The sequence below is a fragment of the Scardinius erythrophthalmus genome (genome assembly GCF_964197995.2).
Source record: "Scardinius erythrophthalmus genome assembly, chromosome: 12".
Classification (NCBI taxonomy): Eukaryota; Metazoa; Chordata; class Actinopteri; order Cypriniformes; family Leuciscidae; genus Scardinius; species Scardinius erythrophthalmus.
This window is the reverse complement of record NC_138232.1, coordinates 12334938-12352262: the sequence shown is the minus strand read 5'-3', so window position 1 is coordinate 12352262 and position 17325 is coordinate 12334938. Positions and strand designations below refer to the sequence as shown.

At 36.6% G+C, this 17325-nt stretch overlaps 1 protein-coding gene across 2 annotated transcripts; it reads left to right on the top strand.

Annotated features, from left to right (window-relative positions):
- The first annotated feature begins 6280 nt into the window (after positions 1-6280).
- bin2b (bridging integrator 2b) lies at positions 6281-15448 on the top strand. Of its 2 annotated transcripts, none has more exons than XM_081379971.1 (13): positions 6281-6748; positions 6841-7024; positions 7558-7638; positions 8753-8807; positions 9677-9771; positions 9857-9952; positions 10337-10444; positions 10547-10632; positions 11370-11445; positions 11730-11812; positions 12945-13545; positions 13637-13732; positions 14707-15448. In XM_081379971.1, exons 2-13 carry the CDS (start codon positions 6920-6922, stop codon positions 14818-14820), a joined length of 1596 nt encoding a protein of 531 aa, XP_081236097.1. In that variant the 5' UTR covers positions 6281-6748; positions 6841-6919; the 3' UTR covers positions 14821-15448. The 2 variants fall into 2 exon arrangements, with proteins under 2 accessions (XP_081236097.1, XP_081236098.1); XM_081379972.1 differs by having other exon boundaries at positions 6545-6727.
- The last annotated feature ends 1877 nt before the right edge of the window (positions 15449-17325 follow it).

Here is a 17325-nt window from a genome sequence, read left to right as displayed (position 1 = left end):
AATTTGCGTGTGTTTTTAATGTTTGTTACTCTTTAAGATGACTTATGTTAGTTTTTCTAACATATTTACATTTGAAGTTGTTTTAAAGGTGCAGTGTTGCAATTGCAAAAATAGCGCTATCCTGTCTACCATAGTTAGGACAAACCGGTATAAATTACACTGAATAGATAAAAGGTTATTTGTTGTCGAAACATAATACTAGATGTTGTACAATATACTGTGATGAGCCAAAACATTATGACCAGTCACAGGTCAAGCCAATATCGTTGATCATCTCCTAACAAGACCACAAATTACATATTATGGTCTGGGTAGATTAATTGAACAAACCAAACAGTTCTTGTAATTAACATGTTGGATGCAAGAGAAATGAGCAGGAATAATGATCTGAGCCACAAGGGCCAAATTGTTATTTGGCAAGGTGACTAGATCAGAGTATCTCTGAAAGTCTTGTGGGTTGCTACCAGTCAGCAGTGGTGTGAATTTACCAACAGTGGTCCAAGGAAGGACAAACCACAAACTGTTGACAGGGTGTTGGGCACCCAAGGCTCATTGATGCACAAGGGCAGCGCAGGCTACCCTGTCTGGTCCGAGCCAACAGAAGTTCTACTGTGGCTCAAGTCACACACAAATTTTAATTATGTTATGGGGGGAATGTGTTGCAACACTCAGTGCATCATCTACACCTGCGGAAGTGATGGCACCGTGGGACGACAAGCCTGTGGAGGTGATGCTCTGGGCAATGTTCTGGGTCCAACCATTCATGTTGATGTAAATTTGACACATGCTTCCTAAACATTATTGCAGACCAAGTACACCTGGTGGAAGTGACCTCTCTCAGCAGGATAAAGCACCCTTCCACATTGCACCCTTTTTTTGAGGAACATGATGAAGGAGTTCAAGGTGTTGCCATATCGCAACCTACAGGACATGAAGGATCTGCTAACGTCTTGGTGCCAGAAACCACAGAACACTTTCAGGGGTCTTGTAGAATCCATGCCTCGGCGAGTAGGCTCTGTTTTGGCTGCATGCGGAGGACCAACAGCATATGTGCTTGTTTAAGCCCTGACAGACAAAACAAATCCTAATGTAATCCTTTAGTCCCGAGTCATGGTGATGTGACCGGACTTCAGTTTGATTTCCACGGTCCGGCTACTAAATACTTGTCTGATTTTTGTCGCCTGATACCACAAACAGCCACATTATACTAATCAGTTCAGACAAGATAAATCCCCTCTTAAAACAAAGCGATCACCTTCCATAGACTGCTGTTATCCATTGTATTTATTTGGCAGTCACGCGTGAGAGCCAGAGGACACTTTGTTCCCATACACTAACACCCAAACACCTGCCTGCTAGACTGATAATATCCGTTCTGACAATTTTGGGCCTAACCTACTGTCAATTCTCACAATAAAAACTATTACAATGGTCATGAAAAAATCCTAAGTATATTGGCTCCACCAAAGGAGGAAAACTGCATATTTAAGCTTGGAATAATGACAGAAAGAAAGAGTCTTGAAGAGCGCAAGCCAAGGAGACAGTGGGGATGGGAATGTGCAGTCTATGGTCATGGTATGCACTGGGGGGAGGGTCTTCTGTTTGTGTGTTAATAATGACGGGGGAGTCTATGTACTCACTGACCCCGATGGTGGAGGGAAAACAGCTTTATAAGGTCATTATATAACCATAAATGTGTTTCTTGTGATGCTTTGTTTATGCTTGCTTCTCAACTAAACACCCTTTTAAATGTTTTATTAATATTATTTATTTAATTATTTCAAACATTTGTTTATTCCATCATTTTACACCAGTAGTGAAATGGCTCATGTCCATCTGCAAAGTGACTAAACAGAGGTGCAGGATATCCAGAACAGACTTTCACCCTGCTTTTGTCATGTAATATATAAATAGCGCCTGTTTGATTGTTAGTGTCATATTAAACCATCAAACATCCTAAAATAGTCTATATTTTTGACAGAATACAATTTGTTGAATAATTGAGTGATATCTTAAGTGATATGTACATCTAGTTATAAGGTTTGTTGATCTCATTTACCAGTTTTTAAGATTATTTCAGAGTATAACAAACCTAAAACGCAGACCAAGACATCACAACCATTTAGATGGTCAAACTGAGACTTGAGACAATATATAATACAATACAATGTATAATATAATATAATATAATACAATATACGTGCATGCACAGTTCATAAGTCATTTCATTCTGTTTTCTGGATTGATGAGTGGAAGAAGGGTTGTGTTTAAAAGGGTTAGATTAGTTAGAATATGGCTCAGAGAGGTTAACATGGATTCCATTAAACATTACTAAACTAACTGCTTATTTAAGGGTTCTACTTTTTCTGTGAAGGATTTTAGGAATCATATATGCATTTCAGGTACGATGGAACAGGAGTCACTGGTATGAGTGTTTCTGGAAGCTTGCCGTAGAATGCGGCATCATGAATAATGCTCCACTGGATTTAGGTCACTCTAAATGGAGCATAGTCAGAGTGACATCAGTGACGGGCACTGGTGAATTTTGATTGTCTACATGCAATCACAGAAAAAGATTCTAGATTATAATTATGTATATATAATATATATATATATATATATATATATATATATATATATATATATATATATATATATATATATATATCATGAAACTGCTGTCAGCAAAATACAAGAGTATGATCAAAATAGATACGCAACCCATTTCAATAAAAAGTGTCAGACTACTTACTAATTTAAGATGTCTAAATAACAGCATCAGCTATTCTCAAGTTAGAAGGGAATTTGAGTGAAAACAAACTCTTTGATTTAAAGCTTCAGGCAGAGAATGATTTATGGCTGGCAAACTTGGCATTTATGAGAGCTTGAGCCTCAAGGAAACATTAAAGGGTGGTGAAAGCAGCTGTGCCGTGATACACCGTGCTGACTCATCATTCTCTGTCTCACATCTTTAAAAGCTTCTGCACAAAGAGACATATTGTCATCTAATTAGCAAATGGAAACTGTTGATGATGTAACACTCTACTGTTGAATCAAATGTTAAATAGGCTACAACCAAACATGCAGCCAATGAATCGTTAGCCTAGAGAGCGCACAAGAGAGTAAAACGGTGTTTTTACGGTGGCTAAATGTGTGATTTTTCAATTAATGTTTTATAGATCATGCAAAAAAATCACATTGCTTTTACAGTAAATAAACATACAATTCGATTAAAGATGATCATCGCTGCCTCCTTGTGGTGATGTTGGAGCAATAGCCTACTTAATGCTGTTTTTGTTGTGCTGTTGGTCAGGTAGTATTTTTAAAGTTGGCATGGAAGTTGCGATAGTCTTTTCTTTCCAGTTGTGACTGAGACAGGTTCTCGAACAAGAAAAAAACCCTATCCCTTTAATGGGGTTACATTTGTGCCAAAAATGAGTCGACTGCTTTGTACTAGATTTGTCCTTGTCAACAGTCATTGCCTTTAGTTGCAGATAAATTAGTATATGTTGATGTGTATGTTCTCTGTTTATTTCATATTGTTCTGTCATCTTGCTTTGTTGTCCTTACTGTCGTCCTGTTCAGTCGTCCTGTTATCTTGCTCGGTTGTCCTTGCTGTCGTCTTGTTATCTCGTCGCCATACTGTCGTCTTAACTGTCGTCCTTGTTCTGTCGTCCTTACTGTCAGCTTGCTCTGTTGTCCTTACTGTCGTCTTGTTATAAGAGCTAGAGGTATCCCCATGCTTCTCATAACCTTCTCACATCAAAGGAATTATTTTGTAAATGTACTTTTTTTGTAAACATACTTTGCTTTAATTTTGACAGCTTTGCCTGAGGTCTGTGTCTGCGTATGTACACAATACATCTGAAACAGTTTACATAAAGGATAGTTATCCTTACTATCCTTTATGTAAACTGTTTCAAATGTATTGCAAGATAACAGAGCAAGATAACAGATCAAAACTCCAGCAAGGACGACAGTAAGGACAACAGTAATGACAACACGATAACAGTTTGGACGACAGAACAGGACAACAGAACAAGACGACAGAACAAGATGACAGTAATGATGACAAGATAACAGTAAGGACAACAAAAAAAGATGAAATGAAGGACAGCAAATCAAGATGACAGAACAATAGAACAAACTGACATAAACAGAGAACATACAGATCAACATCAACTGAACAACTAGGCACTGACTGTTGACAAGGACAAATAAATGTCCTGCAAAGCACAAAGCAGTCAATTCATTTTTGGCACAAATAGAACCCCATACTCAAGAGAGTATGTGATTTCGGACGCAGCCGAGATGTCAGGATGGGAAGTTATTTTAATTAAAGATTTTAAGGACACATGCATTAAAATAATAATAATGTGCACTGTGCACAGATAAATCCTTTATAATAAATGGCATATTCCATAATGAACCATTTTGATGTCATGGTGACTTTAAGAGCCCTAAGTAAATGTAGGGTAAACACTTGCAGAGCTGCTATGTCATATTGGATTTAAGATATGAGTCCTGAGCAGTTTAAATAAAGGGCAGGGAGCTTATGCTAAAAGCTTATATAATGCTGCTTATGTATTTCAGACACAAGCAGAACTCAACAGACCAATAATAGCCACTCCCAAATAAATAAATATGTTTTTGTAGGCTACTGATATGGTACACTTGGGATCTATGTTTAATATTGAGTCGATGCAGTTGTTTAATCTGCATTGCTATTATATGTTAACACAATGATTGATGTAAAAAAGTATATTATTAAATTCAAAGCAGTGTAGCCTATAATACAATGAAGGAGAAAACAGTATAGTGTGACACCAAATGATTTACAATGCAAATCCCTTTTTGTGCAGGTATCGTGTTCCAGCTGAGTTAAACAGAGAACAAGACCGTTCTTTGTTTTGCCTGCAAATGACATCTGAAATTATATCTACTTCTTGTAGAACAAATAGTTTAATGTGTAGCCTATCTCATATCAGTTTTGGCTGGATGTAGTGATTTACAGTAGTAGAGATTAATAAGGAGAGTTTGAGTTTGATCACATAGCCTACAACAAAAATAAAAGGACTTGAGAGGGGAAAAAAATATTAGGCCTAATAAAAACTTGATATATGTTAGTATTTTCTATTATTGGGCTAAGTATTGTTATGTTCTTGTTATGTATGTTAGACCGAAAAAACTAACCAGCCGATCCCTGGCTTAATTCAAAATCGCATACTAAATACTAGCCTACTACTCCTACCATTGAATAGGGGAGAGCGGGGCACAAAGTAACGCTTTTTTGACTTTCTCAGTTTGTGTAAATCTACTTATGGTTCAGAGTATTTATTTTTTCCCACATTAATTTGCCACATGTCTAGTAAAATTATGTGGTTTTGTGTTATTAATACAGTATATACCTTTTTCTGGATATACCCCGAAAGAATGGAAGTGAAATGTGACAACATGCCCCATAGGTGGGGTACATTGTAACATGTGAGGGGTATACATTGTAACATGACATATGACAGCTGTTATTATCTGATCTAATAAAAAAATATACAAGACAAACTAAAATATTTTCTAAATAAAATACAATTAAAAACTTTTTCATATAAAATAATGGCAATTTTTAATAATTAAATATAAACTCATTTTTGAGTTTTGACTACGAACACAGGAAAACACAGCTATACAACATAGTTCAAAACAAACAAATAATTAGTAATTTCTGAACATTGACTCTCAGTCTTTATTCACCTTTTTTTCCCACGTTTTCTCAATAAAATTAATAAAACTGAAGAATATAATAGCATATTTCTAATAGGGGCACATTGTAACGCAGTGTTACAACCATAGACTGTAAAAATGGTTACAACACGCCCCGCCTGCACAACTGGGATTTAAATGCTAGTGTCTTCTGCTAGTCAGCGAAGCATTAAAGAACTGTTAAATAACATATTGGAGATTAAAATAATATCAGATTTGTCTAATTTTAAATAAACACAAAAAATAGAGATGAAAAAATAACTTAAGTAAGAAATTTACTTTTGCTATGGTTTAATAAATGTCTATGGATATCTTCCAAAAAAATAATAATTTTGGCGCATTTTTTCTCTATATAGTGTTGATATGGCAACTAGTAAATACACCAAGTTTCGTCATCCTGGCATTTGTGGAAGTATTTAAAACAAGTGTGTTACAACTAGCCCCATGTTACGTTGTGCCCCGCGCTCCCCTAAAGTAGGCTAGTAGCCTAGGCTATGAGTGGTATAATATGATATTTCATTTTGCACAAGTCCCGCCTTAAACTAAAGGCATTTTCAGAGAGCCGTCTCAAAGTATTCAGATTGTTTACCATGTGGTCACATTTTATGTTTACAGAGTCTATCGGACTATTTCTGATAGTCTGGTTGTACGGAGGCTTTATACGTTGTTTTCCAAAAAATTACGCCCGCCAATTTACTTAGTTTTTAAACAGTTTCGAGCGGGTGTTTTGCCATTAAACGTTACAATTGTCCAGCAAACATAATCCACTCAGTCTGAAGTGCACAGCATATCATTATAGCGCTAAAGGTTTTTAGTGTGACATGACTATATTAAAATATAGCTGTGACTTTTGCTAGCGTTAAACCCACAGGAAACACTGCTGACTAGTAAACTTCTTGATGGTGCAGTCGCACGTCGATGACAATATACCAAACGCGTTTGGACACGACAGTGGAATGTTGCACAATCGGTTAGTGTGACGTGGGGTCCCGTAAGTTTGAGTCTTTGAAACTATTAAGTAGAAACTAACACTAACACACCACGAATGCTTTCACACCCACTCTCTCTGCTCACTCCGCCCAGGAACCGTCAGTTTATAGAAGGAAGCGCTGAGACATCTAAGAGAAGGATCGCTCTGTGTGCCAGCTGATCAGAAGTGAAGATGGCAGAGGGAAAACAAGGTGCCAACATTGGGGGCAACATCGGCGCGGGAGCTGGCATCCTGGCCAAACGCTTTCAGAAATCAATGAACCGAGCACAAGAGAAGGTAGGTGTGGTTTTTTTGTTTAGTTCAGGACCTTGGCTCTCAGGTCATGCTGCTCTGGATGTGTAGGCTATTTTGTGTGTGACTATCCAACATTATTCTACTTGTACGTATTTATAAGTCCTGAAGAAAAATGGTACAAATGTACACAGGATATGAAAATATTGTGAGTTGTAGAGCTGTTTTTTTGTTGTTTTTGTTGTTTTAAATTCACTTTTGTGAACACAAGGACTGCCACTTCCTGCCTCAATCACTTCCTCCCTAAGCTCACCTCCTCTTCTAGATTTCACTCTTTTTGCAGACTGCACACAGTATCTTATTATCTTAAAACCACTCATTTGTTTTAATTCGGGAAATGTAGTGTCCACTAGAGCATTTCTGATCTTTCCTCATCACAAGGAACAATTGCTGCAATTGATATTCGAGAATAAATGTGGAACTGCCTGGCGAGTCATATTTCAGTGGCCATACAATGACAACTCTTGATCTTCTACCTGACATCATGTCTGACTGCAGTGTGATCAACTTGGTTGTAGGTCATGCAGAAGCTGGGCAAAGCCATGGAGACGAAAGATGAGCAGTTTGAGGAGTGCTCTTCCAACTTGAACAAGCAACAGGTATGTATGAGAGAGAGAGAAAAACATGGCGATTTTTTTACCTCAAACAATTTATAGTCTGCATTAAATGGGGTCACCGCTCAACATTAGGACATTGCTATTTAAAGTAACTGGACTAGGTGAGGTGAGTTGTGTTGTGTTGTATGAACACTGACAGAATGATTATTGAAAGTAGCACAGGAAACTCCACCTTTAGAAAATGTCAATAAGCGACGGCAGCTCTTTCTTTTCAGCAAAGGTTGACCTTTTCTGGCCTATTCTGATCCCATTTATTCCCTCAACCAACCCATGAACCCCCTATAAAATGCTATACTTGATTGGTAATGCTTTTCATTAACAACACTAACAAACTTTTATTATAGTACACCTGTGTTGATGTAGTTTCTCACTTAGGAACTTCACATCCTATTCCATGTCCTGCATGCTTCGTAGCACTGAGAATATATTATATTTGGTTAATACTCATAGATGGTTTACACTCTGTAGATGCAACCAAGTCAAGAGGCTGCTACTTTCAACTATAAATAAAATGTACATTTACATATTACATGCATGGAAGTTTTCATGTTTTATTTTAATCCACTTTCCACAAACAGTAGCTTCAAGAACCCAATAGTAAATTCCATTGAACTAATTTCCTTGCCACCTACACATTTTCTATTTTTATTCAGAAAGTTTCGATTCCCATAATATGCATGTTAAAGATCTTGAGGGTACACGTTTCAAAATGCACTTGACTATAAAAGTAACCAAACATTTTTGAAATGGGATAGTTCACCCAAAAATGACACACTAAAAAAGATATTTGAAAGAATGTTGGTAATGAAACATTTGACGGCACCCATTGACTTCCATAGTAACTAATGAAGTCAGTGGGTGCCGTCCACTGTTTCATTACCAGCATTCTTTCAAATATCTTTTTTAGTGTTCAACAGAAGAAAAAACTCATAAACTCAGGTTTGGAACAACTTGAGAGAATGAAATTTCGGTCATCATTTACTCACCCTCCAAACCTGTATGAGTTTCTTTCTTCTTCTTCTTCTTGGGTGAACTGTCCCTTTAATAAACCTTTAGCCTTTGGACAAACATGTGATTGTTTCTTTTCTCTTTCCAGACTGATGGCGTCAGACTCTTTAAGGATGTTAAAGCGTACTACAATGCTGTTAAAGGTACTACTGTCTTACTGAATTGAAATGCAGACATTTTTTGTATTGAAATCTACTGACTGAATCTTTTGAATCAATTGAAGAATTAATTTGAGCACTCTACAGAACTTTGTATTTTATAATACTTGTTTTAATTGATTCAGATTTTAGATTTGCAATTACTTGCTAATTGTGCCATAGGCTGCTCGGTGAGAGTGAAAGTGAGATGAGATGGTCTTGGTTTGTGTTTCTTTCTCCGATTCAGCATTTGGGGAAGTGAATGTCTGTCAATAATGGAACTGAAAATGCTTATTGTGTAAATGTCTACAAGAATAGGTGACCTTCCCGATTGAATTGTGGGCGTACTGCCCAGATGTATGTTTGCAGAGCTATATGAAAATATGAAGGGGTTACTGAGTTTGAGGAAGACGCAAGATGTTCGTGGTCTTGTTACGCAAACCATTCGCGCGCTTTTGATAGAAACCAAAGTCACCGCATGTGTTTTTAGCCCCATCTCACAGGTGTTCTAAAAGGATGAATTGGTATCCATGCTAAATCTCTGAATGTGGCTGAATCTAAAACAGTTTATGAAACTGCCGTATTAGAGAACAGATTATGAATTTATAATATACCACGGAATAAACTGGTGTATACATTGAATGTAATTATTAATCAAATTTCCGTCCAGCACTGTATGTTTTGCAGAGCTTGATGACTACCATAAGATACTTAAGAAAGCTCATTGGTTGATTTCATAATTTCTTGTTACTACAGTCACAGCTTTGTTACTTGCAGTGACTTGTTGGGAATAGACAGAGCTTTAGTACTACTGCCAGATTATGTAACAGTTTTAAAAGAAGTCCTCACATGATGTTTTGTACACTGTTTCTCAGTGATGCATGAATCATCCAAGCGCCTGTCCCAGACTCTTAAAGATATCTATGAACCAGACTGGCATGGAGTCGAAGATCTGACTGTCATTATTGAGGTAGATCAGGCCTTTTTTTATGACATTTAATAGTTGAAATCTTTACCTTCCTTGCCTTCATCATCTCTCTGGCTTGATATTACAGAGTGAGGATCTCCTGTGGAATGATTATGAGGAGAAGCTGAGTGATCAAGTCGTTCGAACAATGGAGAATTACACCGGACAGTTTCAAGATGTCAAAGTTTGTATAACTGCCAAATTACAAACCTGAACGTGATAAATTATGTGTTCACTATCTATAGCCTAGGTCTGTTTAGTGTGTTTTTGAAAGGTTGTCAGGCTTGGTGTTGAATGACTGTTTTTAGCCTTGACAATTTGGCTGTCATCTAAAGTTTTCTTAGACTTTTTGATATTGTTTAACAAAACAAAAATTCCTTGGGGGAGCTATAACTTTGTCGCAGCTTTAGTTTAGAGTGATAGATAGTATAAGATGCTAATACCATGGTATCTTGATACATACCAAAGCATTGAATGCTTATTAAATTCTCATAGTATTTACGTGGTACTTCAAAATCATTCTTAAGTTTACTGTAGCTTTAAATTCTCTAATACTGTAACATTGCAGGAAAGAGTGGCTAAACGAGGAAGGAAGCTGGTTGATTATGATTCAGCTCGTCATCATCTGGAGGCGCTACAGAACGCTAAGAAGAGAGATGAGGCCAAAACAAGCAAGGTCAGCTCATATTTGATCATTAAAATCTCCCATTTTAGAAATGGTTCATATTGCTAGTTTGTTATAGCTCATCACATGACCATTGGTGCTGATTCCTCTCAGGCCGAGGAGGAGTTCAGTAAAGCCCAGGAGGTGTTTGAAGAAATTAACAAGGAGTTAAGAGAGGAGCTGCCTGTCCTCTATCAAAGGTTGGTACAGCTTTATTAACAAAAATGAAACTTAGGGTGTGATTACACTTTGAATGTTTGGTTCGATTGAAACAAACCCTGGTGCGTCTGCTCTGTTAGTACGGTTCATTTGAATAAGTGTGAACGCTAAAAAGACGAGACCGCTGAAACAATATCAACGCAACATTGAACAAAGACATGTACTGTAAACAAACCAAAACCAGGTAATTATATCACTAGATGCGAGCCTAAAAAAGACAAAATGCTCAAGCATATCTGTCTTTTCTTGCCATAGTTGCGATGTTGCCCATCATAGTTTGGTACAGGCATTAGGACCGTGTCTCCTCGCAGCAGATCTTAGTTTGTGTGTGAAGGAGGGTATCCTGCTGTTGACTCCTTTAAATATTTTATAAGCGCTTCACAAGTTGTCAGCTCATCATATACCATCATAGTACGCATATACAGCGAATGTATTTAGCCCAAGTTTCGTCGCAAAATATATGTCATAAAAGCTGTTTTTTTTTTTTTTTTTTTTACATCTTTGGATTAATAAGTGTGAACGCAAAGCGAACTAGGACTAAATGTATAGTTTTCTCTTTTTTGGTCCGGACCAAAAGAACCAAGAGAACCGAACTACACATGTGAACACACCCATAAAAGAGATAAATTCAGCCAATTCCTTCCTGTCAACGAGGTCTCTAATAATAATAATAATAATAATGTAATTTAATTTGGCTACATTGTCTTCCTGTTTTCAGCCGGATAAGCTGCTACGTCACCATGTTCCAGAACATCTCAAACCTGCGGGATGTCTTCTACAAGGAAATGAGTGTGGTAAGAATGCAACATTTGCGTTTTATTTTACTTTGTGCTTAATGTTTGCTGTTGCACTTAACAGAAAAGGAGCATCAGAGTACTTCTGGGATGGACATACATAGTATCCTCTTCTTTGTCATTGAAATGCCAGGGTTTTATTAATTACATTTACTTATTTAACTTGGAAAATACACCTCATTATGACTCACAACATTTCCTTTTCAGTAACATTGTTTAATGTTCAAATCTTAAGTTAAAGAGGTCAATGTTGCTGAATGACAGAATTTAATTTCATGTTTCAGTTAAATCACAATATTTATAATATGATGAAGAAGCTTGAGGATCAGCACTCCACCAAACCCTTCATCATCAAAGGCCTGAACAGGTAATATCTTTATTTGGAAATAATTAATGTCTATGAAGATCTACTGATCCCCTATTGGTCCATATTCAAAATGCATGAATGTAATTTCATACAAAATAATAATAAGAACGATAACACAAACACTTTTCCAGTAAAACCTTTCACAAAACTTGTGTTTGCCAACTTAATGGAACATGATGAACATCTTACTTTTGGTTACCCTGATAGGACACCTGTACGAATTTGAAGAAAACTTACTCCACAGTTCAAAAATTAAAAAAATTAAAAATTCACGAAGGACGCATTAAATTAAAGAAAGGTAACCGTAAATACATTTATATGGTTACAAAACTTTTTAAATGAATGCTTTTCTTTTGAACTTTCACATTTCAATTAATCAAAGAATCATGACAAAAAAATGTATCACATTTCCCAGCAACTGTTTTCTGTCATCGATAATAATTAATATTTCTTGAGCATCCAATCAGCGTATTAGATTGAAAGTTAATCTTTTCCATCACATAAATAAATAATTAAAATGGAAAACATTTATTTTAAATTGTAATATTTCATAAAATAGCATAAAATAATTATTTAAAAAGTTGGTTAGATGGCATTGCAAAGGAAAGTGTAACTTAATTGTAAGTAAAGATCTTGAATCATCTGTTTATGTAAGTGTAGATTAAGTGCTCATATACTTTTTGCGGCCATTGTATATTGCACGTCTTTAAAAGTAGGACGTCGGTTTACCAATAAAGAGAAAAAAGTAGGAATTGTGACAGAAACTCACAATTGTGAGATAAAAAGTTGCAATTACCTTTTTTATTGAGTTTTTTATCTCACAATTCTGATTTGTTTTCTTAAAATTCAGTTTATATCTTGCAATTCTGAGAAAAAATGTCAGAATTGCAAGTTATAAACTCAAAATTGTGAGAAATAAAGTTAGAATTATGAGATACAAACTGGGAATTGCAAGAAATGTAAAATTTTAGAACTTTCAGAATTGAAAGGACTTTATTTCTCGCAATTCCGAGTTGTGAGATAAAAAGTCGCAACTTCCTTTTTTATTTTTTATTCTGTGGTGGAAGCTTCCATAGAAATCAAAGACTTTCTGTCTTTTTATTGTCCCTTGTTTTCTTCCTCTTTTGTTTAGTTCTAAATCTAAGAAGAGAAAGTCTGTCACGATCTCTGCGCCCATCCCCTGCAACACCGCCTTCCCTTCGGATCATCCGGGCATAAGCAAGCTCAGCATGCCCGACACCCTCACGGACACGCGTTCGCACACTTCCTCCAAGAGCACAGGAAGCACAGCATCTGAAATATCAGACTCGGAGTCGAACTCTTTTGACAGTGAGCCCAACACACCCAAACGGCAGTCTTTGTGTTCGGAGGGTGAAGGGGTTCGATCCGTGGGAGCCGCTGAAAACATGTCAGAAAGTACCACTGATGAGTCTGTGAAAGCAAATGGCCAGGAACATCAAGGTTCAGTGGCCACTGAGCACTGTGAAGAGGAGGAAAGTAAATCAGAAGACACCCATCATGCATCTGCAGATGGAGACAATGAGGCTAAGCCCTTATCGGGCGACAAAGACAAAACAGCACCTGTCCCCAGTCCTCGAATACCCAGCTTCTCCAAGAAAAAAGAAGGAGAGAGGGATCAAAATACAACGGGAAACAGCAAGACGGAGGAAGCAAAGGAAGATGTTAAAGCCCAAAAGACAGAGTATGAAAATCCTCCTGGCTTCCTCGATAAGGTACAGTGTCTTTGGAAGTGTTAAAACGAGGAAAGTCATTGATTTGTATTTGTGTGGGTTATCATTGTTTTTGTTTTATTCTTTTCCATAGGCTGTTGCTCTGGAGAATCAGGACTCAGATGAAGGTGTGCTTCTGCTGTTTGAAAAGGGAGATGTGATCCTTATATATGTCGATGAAGAAGAAAAGGTGAGGTCTATATATATTTGTTGTATGGCGTAGGAGTTTTTACTTAACTTAAGGACTTTCTTGCATCTGGGAACAGGGTTTGAAATTGGAAGGTTGTTGGTTCCATCACTGATAAGGAAACTGTTGTGTCCTTAAGCATATTGGGGACCAGTAAGATTTTTGTTTGTTTGATTTTTATTCAGCAAGGATGGATTACATTGAACAAAAGTAACAGTAAAGACATTTATAATGTTTCAAGGACATTTTGAACTTTTTATTTCTTGAGTCCTGAAAAATAAGTCATGATTTCCACAAATATTTCTGCTGTTTTCAACATTGATAATTATGATAATGATTTCTTGAGCAGCAAATCAGCATATTAGAATGATTTCTGAAGGATCATGTGACACTGAAGACTGATGTAATGATGCTGAAAATTCAGCTTTGCATCACAGGAATAAATTACAAAAAATTACCTAAAAAAACATTATTTTAAATTGTAAAATAAAATAAATAAATATCAAAAATACTGTTTTTACTGTATTTTCAAATAAATGCCGCCTTGGCTTCTTTAAAAATATTAGAAAATCTTACCGACCCCAAACTTTTGAACAGTAGTGTGTATTTTTTTCCTTTCCAAATTTCAGTTATTATAACCTGAATAACTGCCCCCATCGTGGCTTTCATATCTCATTCATGCTTTTGTATATTCACATTTGCCGTGTCATGCTCATGCGCAAAAAAACAGTTGTGTATACAATACACATAGAATAGAATACACATGTCGAATAGAATTTTAGGATGTTTATCAGTGAATAGCTTGTATGGATTACATTCATAAGTGCTTTCTTTGTCCTTTTTGTAAATGTGTTCTTTTTATTTCATAATTTATTATTATTAGCTTTGATAATGGTTTGGTCATTCTAATGAATCAGTCTAAAATCTATTAGTACTTTTCAACATTCTTGTAATATTGTGAAAATCTTCTATTTCAGCCGGAGGACACAGTATGGGGCGTGAGAGAGCAGGACTGGATCCAGTACAAGGATCTAACATTACTCTCTGGCATTGTCAAAGAGACCATGATTGAGCGCATCACCTCTGATTAAGATATGTCTTGATGTGGAGGACGCAGGATGGCATGTGAACCCGAGGTGCCTTGAGTGCCCGTATGAGTGCACTTATGACAGGATGTCGTAATATGAACTTTGTCTGCCCTTTCCACTAGACATGAAATACAGTCTGACTTTTTTGGGATATGGTGTCTTTACAAGTTCCTGTCGCAGCCTCAAGACTGCGTAGTCTTTGTTTTTTGTATCTTTGTCTTTCTGACTTTTATAGATTTGAATTTTGATCAATGGATTTATGCATTGTTCATGCAGTTCTTCACTGTTTCATTTGCATGAATGAAGCCACATATTTTGTATCAGAAAAAAAAAGTGTATTATGCAAAAATATTTCAAAACATACTGCACTTTCTGGTGTTTTGTTGAACTAGCTGTGATCTCTTCTCCATGTGTGTATTAACAGTGTAATGTTATCGTCAATGTTGTTTCTCTTATAAACTCAGTGTTAAAGATAGACTACCAAGCTTTTTACAATGTTTACAGGACCAAAAATGTGTTTATATGAGTATTACTTGGAAACCGTTTTCTTAAATGAACGAGAAAAATCTATTGTTTTACTATAATAAAGTTGACTGCTGGAAAAAAGTTCTATATTGAATTATTACTGTATGTCCAGTGCTAAAAGTGTGTGTGGGGGGGGGGGGATTTTTTTTTTTTTTTTTTTTTTTTGCTTCTCTCAGTATCAACAATCATTAAATACTGATTTTGACTTTCTGTAGTAAATAAAATATATTAGGTGACACAGGGTACCAGTTTACTGGCTGTATAAGTATTCCACTATACTGAATTAATATGAGAAACGGTGTGTGACTCTACCAAATGTCTTTTGTTTCATTGTAGAGACAATGGCCCTCATTTATCAATCTTGCGTAGAAACGGGCGTATATATTGGCGTAAGATTATGCTTACACTCAGGCCCGGAGTGGGTAATCGGGAGAATCGGGAGTATTCCCGGTGGGCCGCTTCACTTTTGGGCCGGTCGAGGAATTATTATTTTTTTTTTACATTTCAATGTCACATTAGTTACATTAGGATACACACGTTCCGCATTCTGCCACCACAGCGCGCAACTCAGCATGGGTTGTACCATGTGAGGGAGTTCTCCCCTCCCCTCCTATAGAAATGGTTGGGTCCATAGCCCGTCTTTTCAAAACGTTTTCTCAGGGAGGCTACCGCGGCTCCGCCGGCGCCTACTGATAGCTGGGCCGGTGTCGTGCCGAAAAGTGATGGTCCGCCGAAAATTGATTGCGCCCAGTCTCCTAACGTCTACAGCTGGATTAAACATACATAACGTGCAAATAAATAACCATCAGTTTATCTCCGTGGTAATAGCAAAGGTATGTCTGTGTGATACTTTAACGTTTCTTTTAACATAATAATAACAATTGTGGCCAAATAAGCGTTTGCAGTTTATAGCTTAATCAGGTATGACATTTACATTATAGGAAATAATAGAAGCCTGTTGTTGCCGATGGAATACGTGTTTGTATTTGGAAAACGGACTGTAGCCTATAATAACATGACTTAACATACCGCTAAGCTATATATAAAATAAAGACATGATCTCTTTTGCAAATATCCGTATGACTCTGCATTATTTTACCTGCTGTGTACCAACCAATCCAGCCCTTTTTACCTGTTAAAATACCTTCAAATGTCGAAAACAACCCATAAAATACAATATTCTACTTATAACAAAATGATTGAAGCCTCTACTTATTGCAATAAATAATGCAATCAATTTTCGGCAGACCATCACTTTTCGGCACGACACCCCGGCCGTAACGGTACGCGTCAGGGAGGATGGATGGGAGGAAGAGGCCAGGAGGTAGGCTATGGAAGCTTTGTTTCCGCCACAGAATAAAACATTTGAAAAGATAATTGCGACTTTTTATCTCGAGTTTACATCTCGCAATTCTGACTTTTTTTCTCAGAATTGCGAGATATAAAGTCAGAATTGCCTGAAATAAAGTCGCAATTGCGTGTTAAAAAGTCAGAATTGTGAGATATAAAGTCAGAATTGCCTGAAATAAAGTTGCAATTGCGTGTTATAAATAATTGTGAGATATAGAGTCAGAATTGCGTGATATAAAGTCGCAATTGCTTCTTATAAAGTCAGAATTGCAAGATATAAAATCAGAACTGCCTGAAATAAAGTCGCAATTGCTTATAAAGTCAGAACTGCAAGATATAGAGTCAGAATTGTGTGATATAAAGTCATAAAACGTGTTATAAAGTCACAATTGCGAAATATAAAGTCAGAATTGTGTGATATAAAGTCACAATTGCTTATAAAGTCAGAACTGCCAGATATAGAGTCAGAATTGTGTGATATAAAATCATAAAACGTGTTATAAAGTCAGAATTGCAAATTATAAAGTCAGAATTGTGTGAAATAAAGTCGCAATTGCGTGTTATAAAGTCAGAATTGCGAAATATAAAGTCAGAATTGTGTGATATAAAGTAGCAATTGCGTGTTATAATGTC

What these genes read in the sequence shown, in the direction of transcription:
- bin2b (XM_081379971.1), top strand. Translation starts at nt 6,920, where the DNA reads ATGGCAGAGGGAAAACAAGGTGCCAACATTGGGGGCAACATCGGCGCG. An exon ending in GTACTACAATGCTGTTAAAG is followed by an intron (nt 8,808 to 9,676) that starts GTACTACTGTCT and finishes ACTGTTTCTCAG; the next exon opens with TGATGCATGAATCATCCAAG. An exon ending in CTCCTGGCTTCCTCGATAAG is followed by an intron (nt 13,546 to 13,636) that starts GTACAGTGTCTT and finishes TCTTTTCCATAG; the next exon opens with GCTGTTGCTCTGGAGAATCA.